Below are 7,258 nucleotides of genomic sequence, written 5' to 3'. Positions count from 1 at the left end.
CTGGTACCGGTACCAGAGCAACTAGTAGCAGGACCTTCCTCCTGCTGTCGACGTCTTCTCAGTTATTCCATAACGTGAAGAGAATTGCATTTCTTTCTTTACGTCTCCAGACAGCATGTAACGTCACCAGAACTAGTTGAAATGACAGAATAATTGCACCTTTCCTGATAGTAGCAAAACGTTCCTGATAACTTCTCTCCATTGTACGTAGATGTGYATCCCTGAGAGTTTGTGACTTTACTTCCTGTTTACTACAGCCATGTGTAACGTCAACGTCTGATATAATCACTTTGTGTAGTCTGGTTGATTTGCTCCAAGCCAGTTGATGGAAACAYGTYTGATTTGCTTTTCTTCTTCTTTTCCTTTTTTCAACATTTTAAAAGTTCACTCAAAATTCAAATTGAAATTGGATGGAAACACGGCTACTGTTCAGATGCTCTCCAATCTATGTGAAATTATGCTTTTTTAAAAGAAGAGCTGTTAGCGACCAACAACAAAAGACAGGCGGTTCTACAAAAGTATTGACTCGTGGCTGATGAATACAAGYCAAATGTTTAGGATTCAATGTTAGCTCAAAACGTAAGGCGATCTGTGTTTGRTAGATTATTTCTTTGTTGTAACAAGGTTTCTTGGCAACAAATCTTATAGCCTGTTGGAAAGCCCATTAATTTCACTTTAAATTGTGCCACATTTGTAAGGAACATGCATTTGTGGGATGAGCAGCAGAGCTGAGTATGTGGGTTGTGCACATAGAGAATTTGCCAAATGTTCTCTGCTAAACAGCCTTTTTTGCTGTTGATGCCCTTTGAAATTCTGGTACCCCAGGTGCTGCTGATCAGGTGCCCAGTATAAGAGTTATTGCCAAGAAGCATTGTTACAACAAAGGAATAATCTACCAAACACCAATCTTCATACGTTTTGTATTATGTAATGTTCCTTTAACTTTACAATTAATCTACTTTGTGTTTCTCTGTCACATGAAAACCAAAAAATACTTTGAAGTCTGGTTGTAACGTGGCAAAATGTGACAAATTTCAAGAGATAGACTTTTTTAATAACACTGTTTTGTTGTGATGTTGAAAATATCTTTGTCTCCTGTGTCCACAGACAATGGAGGAGTACATGAGCAAACCTGCCTACTGAACAAGCAGATGACCGGGTCTCTCTTTTTAAAACTTGAAGCAAAAGTTGCTCGTAGAAGCTAGTTTTTATTCAACTCAGGGTTTTATGACAAGAAATCGGATAGCAAAAAACATTTTTCCACTTTAAGTGCCTTTGTTCGACACGTTTGTTGGGTTTGTTTGTGTTTGGACTGATGCATTTTGCAGAATACAAAGAGAAACACTTAGACGGAAGGAAAAATAAAGTCAATGCTTTATTAACCTCAAGTATGTCACATAAGAGCACATTTAAGAAATATTTACAAAAACCACAAGTGAATCTGGAGATGTAACACTGATTTTGACTCTGTGTGTAATTGTAAGGCCGGTAAGACGTGTTCATATGTCAGGCAACCTGTTTTTATTCAGAAATACAAATAAAAATGTGAACACTCATTTCCCCCCTTAGTAAATAATATTTTTGTAAAACTACAGAATAACATAATTTGACTGTGTTTTCTTCAAAATACTTTCTTTTTATCCTCGCTCCTCTAAAACAATATATATTTATATGTATCTACAACCTTATTTACATTCATTTGGCAGTTTTGGCCTCACTTTCTTCTGTTTCTGGGTTCAGGTAGCTCAGCACTTTCATCACCGCCTCRTTCTCAGAGCCTTGCATTTGTGTCTCCTCGCCCGTTCTGTCCTCCTCCGACTGTCTCTTTGGGTTTTTCTCTCTGTCCATCAGATCAAAGTATTCCTCTAGCGCCTTCTCAAACGAGCCCGCCATGCTCTGTTCGACGTCACCTCGCTTCTGAGTCGCCTTCTTGTTGTTGCTAAAAGCGGTCTTGGGATACCGCGCCAGCATCTGAGCTGCCAAGTAAGCTGCAAGTTCATCCTCGTCCACCGTGTCGTCGTAGTCGTCTCTGAGTGTGTTGGGAAGGCGCCACTGCGTGGGAGCGGATTCCCCCGGACGCCCGGCAGGGGAAGCGTGAAGTCGTGACGGGGAGCTCTTGTGCTGCCTCTGGCCTCTGGTGGGAGTTGGATCCTCCGTTCCTTCCAGACCCAGGATTTTGAGAATCTCTTGCGTTCTCAGCTCCTCTGGGGTCTTTTGTTCGTAYAGCGGACGTCTGCTGTWGAATTTAGATTCTGGAAACTTCACTGTCTTYCTGGAGGACATCTGGGCCAGCCTGCTCTCGGCTCTGGACAGTCCGYTGTTCTTTCGCAACTTGTCTTGATTCGTCCGGCCTCCAGTTTTGAGCAGTTCCATCAGGTCTGCAGGTGGGATGTGGTATTTTTGGGAGATGGTGAGGAGCTGGTAGATGAGCCGTGGATCGACGTTACCTCGAGTCTGAGCCACCCTCCTCTCAGCYCTTTCCTCTTCTTCAATCTCTCGTTTCTGCTCTTCCTCCTCTGTGTTCTCCAGAACCTTCAGGAGGTAGTAGTCCATCAAATTGGCCATGTCGTCTGGATCGCTTGACCGTTTCACCGGATATCTTTCATCATCATCGTCTTCATCAGCTTCGCCATCGTTGTCGTCGATATAATCAAGCCCTCGATCCAACTCTTGTTTGTTGTCGCTTTCTTCCTCATCTTCCTCGTCCTGTTCTTCTGGAGGACCCCAGTCTGCAAGCTCCCCATCCATGTCGTCATATTCTGCATTCCTCACATTAAACACATCTTCCTCCTCCTCCTCATTGTCCTCCACATCATCGCCCTCATCTTGGCGCTTATGAAGGATCTTGGAACYGGTCAGCTTATCCAGTTCGTCGAACACCGACTGCAGCGTGGCCAGGTTCTGAGGCGTGTACTTCTCCTCCACGTTCTCATTGGTGCGTTTCAGGAGGCTCTCACGCCTGGGCCCCTCTCTGTCCTCTTCCYCACCTTCTTCCTCRTCTTCGAACATCAAAGGCAGCTTCTTGTGGGGCACGATGGTGCGTTGCTCCTGCGGCACCCTGGGAAACGAGCCAGGACTCGCGCCTGTCCCCTTCGTGACGGGATGGAGGGGCCTGGAGGCCTGCTCTGTTTGCTGGAGAGTGCTGAGCACTGCCTGGAGCAGCTCTTCACTCTTATTCTCCCCTTTCTCCTCCTCCTGCTCCTCCCCCTCATCATCTTTGCTCTGCATTGGGTTAAAAGCCAGTCTCAGCATGGCACTCAGCTTCTCGGCGTCATCTGTGCGATCRACGTCATGCCCCGCCCCTACAGGGGCTTTTTGATTGAGAGTTTGGATGTACTCTAGGGCTTTCAGCATGTCTGCATTGGGTGCCTCAAGGGCATCTCCTCTCTGGGGGTCGGGTTCACTTCCCCGCAGCCTGTGGTCTCTGAGCGAAGCCCCGTTAACGGCAGAGGAAGTGAGGAGGAGAGGGATCAGGAGGAGATTGGCCAAACAGACCAAGAGAGGCTTGCTGGTTTTGGAGATCTGAGGGAGTGACGGCATGATGACGTCTGCAGAGAGAAGACAAACAGGCACGTGTCATCACTGACCTTAACGTGCTGGAGCTAACAGCTTCTCACTGTTTACCACTCTGACACTGATATCATGTTCTGTCTGACCATAAGATCCCAGAAAACTGGCTTAAATCAAGCGTCTTCACAATAAATCACACTTTTATACCATCGGTAATTTAATATTTTTAATTCCTTTCAAGGAAATGATGTTTTTCAAAAAATATAACCAGTTTTTAGTCAGCATTTTTCATTGTTTAATAAATAAAATTCAAGACCTAGCGTTTTTTTTAAAGAATGCATATCACCCACTGCTTTTCATGCCAAAACTGTAAATCTTATTTAAAGAAATTAAAGAGCTGTAACCATTTTTAAAATAATTATATAAATGATCTCGTGTGACAAGATGTCATGCTCAGAGTACGTGTTGTAAATGACTCTCAGCTTCTACCACATCGAATTTTAACCAAACCTCTGTGAAACTGACTGAGTTATCATTATTTCTATACATATTAAATTAAGTTTAACCTAAAAGTTCCTCAGTCGTAGATCCAGTGATGACTTCTTGGACGATTCAATTAATCTACCCTGCAGTTTACGAGATATTTTGCTAACAGACAAACAAAAGATCGACAATTCTGGCTACAATTACAAGCAAAGGTCTAGTGTGGGAAAGACTCTCAGCCACAACCACACTTAATTTTAGCACAAAATCWGTAAAACTGACTTATTTGACTGTAACAACTGTTTTGAATTGGACTAAAAGTTAATCAGATGCAAAAGTTTATCTAATGAATATTTGCTGAAAGTTTCAATAAAATCGCTCCAGTGGTTCCTGACATATTTTGCTAACAGACGGTGTTGACTTGAAAAAGTTAATGATAAAATATGAAAGCAACAATTTTGCACAATCTATGCTCAGAATATGTATTGGGGGATCAACACAGATTTTGTGACCTAACCAAATTTTATCTGAAAAGCTGTAAAACTGACTTTTTTTAAATTATTTTTATATTGGGGCAAACGTGATCGCCAGCCTCTAATAGTGTAATCCCAGCTCCATCTCCAGCAGTGTGAGTTTTCCTCCTGTCCACCTCCCTGCCTGTTGCTGGTGCTGATGCCGCCTGTTTGTCAGCAGCTGGAACAGCAGCTGGATCCAGCTCCCTGCAGATCCTATTAGTCCAGCTGGCTGTGAGTCACGTCCCTGTTGTCAAGGGAACCCGGTGAGGCTGATGTTCCCAGAAAACCTCTTTGTCTGCCTGAAAACCCTCCCAGCCCACAGATGTTATTGTTGCTCGTCAACCTTTTATTCATGTTGAAACAGTTTACTCTGAGACAATAATGTCCTTTAGAGCAATCAGCTTTTCAAACGAGTGTGTCCACTAAAAGCAAACAGGGTTTTTAAGGCACAAACTTTGAAGCAAAGTGTATTCATCATGTTTATCATTTGTGTTCATGTTTCTGACCTGAATATATCCCGCCACATCAACTTGTTTACAAACAAGACATTGTTAAACTAATCAGAAAGAGTCCACGGARTGTGAAAGGAGAACAAAGGACCACCGCGGACACCAAACCTTACCCCCCTCTGTGCGTCTGGAGCGGAGCATCAGGTTGGCAGGAAGATAAAGACACTTCAAGTAACTTTAAAAATGTAACTAGRCACCTGACACATGACCGGAAACTGTTTGAGCCTCAAGCTATTAATGAAAATCCGGAGTCCTACCTTTTATTTCCAATTACTTCGTGTCTCCAAGGTGGGTGAGCGAGCTGAGCATCTCTCTGCCTCGCGCTGTGTTTGAGTCTGAGCTCAGCACCGCGGACAGCTCCTCGTGCTATTAGAGCAGTCACCTGACTCGTGCGTCAGCAGATACGCAACACACGCCCGCACACGCACACACATGCTATGTCTCTCTCTATCCTTGTGGGGACTTTCCATTGACTTCAATTCATTTTTTTTTTTAAATTTTATATCTTAACCCTGACCACAAACCCTAAGGCTAACCTCACAAGTACCAACCTGAACCCAAAACTAACCTAAACCCAATTCACACCTTGGTCCTAAACCCAGCCAAAATCAGCTTTCGAAGTTGTGGGGACTGGGCTTTGGCCCCCACAAGGAGCATCCGGTCCCCACAAGTCTGCATTTTCCTGAAAAAGCGTCCCCACCAAGTAGCAAGGACAAGGCCACACACACACACACACACACACACACACACACACACACACACACACACACACACACACACACAAATATCCCTCTATTCCTGTCTCTCTCTTATGCGCGCGTGTGTGTGTTTGTACTCACACACGCGCTGAAACTGGCTCAACGCGCACGCGCAGGTCAGCCACACAGCACGGTTTGAGCTGCATTTAAATGTGAGACACGGTTTGTGTCGTGCAGCAGCTAAAAACTGATAATGACACGAATAATAACAGAACTATACTTAGACCCACAAGTCTCTGAAAAGCTACTGACTTCTTTAATGTTTGTTCATTTAATGAGTCCACATTCTGCTGAGGCTCAAGTGAACAACATTAAGAGCTCGAACTATGTTTTTTAAAGGTTTATAATACTTCTAGTCCGAATGAAAGCTTAATGCACTATGAAAAGTGCTGGATTAATGTTGGTTTGAGGTTTTAACTCAGCAGGGTTGGGTCATCAGTTTGAGTCAGACCACTGGGTTACATTTTTAACCCACACAAATCAAGTTGTACATATTGGCCCTAAATTAGACCGATTTTCCAGCATTTAGGGAAAATTTTATGATGCGCAATTAATCGTCAGTAAAGCAATTCATATTCACCACTTTGCAGTTACTGCAAGTAGTGCCATGTGATGACGACATAGTTTTGTGTGTGACACACTAGACCAGTTAGTCGCTGTGGGTACTCGTGCAGGGCTTGCACGCACTCCTGCCAGCGGTGTAGGTGTTTATAGTTGACACTATTGTTGCAGTATTCTTCAAGAAGACATGCGGCAGTACACTTTATAACATGTGAAAATGTAAGTAGGCGAGCAAAAGCTTGACAGACAAAGAAACTATTTGAATTGTGCGCCGCTTCAGAGTTACAAAAATTCGGAGATGTGCGACCATGTGCCAGGACACTGCAGTGCCAATGCTCAGGCTCAATGTGCAGTGGCGGGGACAATGCGATTGGGCCACCATTGGCCAGTGCCCCCTTGCACTCGGCACGACGCGTCAATTATACACCTAGTTTATCACCGTCAGGTGCACATGTGAGCCTAATGGTAGAAGGCGGCGTGGAGCAGCTAATTTTAACTCTAACCCTACGAACCTGTGTAATCACCTGAAACACCAGCAAAAACACAAGTACGAGGAAAGCCAGAAAATGCAGACCAAGGCCACAACGTCAGGTGCATACAAATGCTATTGTCTGCTAACAATCGTTATCAGCTGAATGCCACAATTAATCGTGATCAATTTTTATATCAATATTGCCCAACCCTATTTTGCATGTATGTAGACATGGAGAAAATCTCTTACGAGTTGTTTATCCCATCTTATTGTTACGTTTTACATCTTGAAACAAAAGTCCAGTCAGGTTCAATTTGGTCAACATCTGGCTTAAAATGTAGGGTTGTGAAGAACGACACACTGGGTTAAAMTTTTCACCCTGATATTTGGTCAAACATACCCAAAAGCTTTACACCATCAACTGAGTTGTTGAAATAAACCAGCAGTTTT

At 43.7% G+C, this 7,258-nt stretch overlaps 1 protein-coding gene across 1 annotated transcript; it reads right to left on the bottom strand.

Moving 5' to 3' along the window:
- Window positions 1-1,356: 1,356 nt before the first annotated feature.
- LOC106534951 (secretogranin-2) lies at window positions 1,357-5,357 on the bottom strand. The gene is made up of 2 exons (XM_014031773.1): window positions 5,275-5,357; window positions 1,357-3,548 (listed from the first exon to the last, which is right to left on the bottom strand). The coding sequence occupies exon 2, from the start codon at window positions 3,538-3,540 to the stop codon at window positions 1,696-1,698; it is 1,845 nt and encodes a 614-aa protein (XP_013887227.1). The 5' UTR covers window positions 3,541-3,548; window positions 5,275-5,357; the 3' UTR covers window positions 1,357-1,695.
- Window positions 5,358-7,258: the final 1,901 nt, after the last annotated feature.

This window comes from Austrofundulus limnaeus, unplaced genomic scaffold (genome assembly GCF_001266775.1).
Source record: "Austrofundulus limnaeus strain Quisiro unplaced genomic scaffold, Austrofundulus_limnaeus-1.0 Scaffold1314, whole genome shotgun sequence".
Lineage (NCBI taxonomy): Eukaryota > Metazoa > Chordata > Actinopteri > Cyprinodontiformes > Rivulidae > Austrofundulus > Austrofundulus limnaeus.
This window is presented reverse-complemented; position numbering and strand designations above follow the sequence as displayed.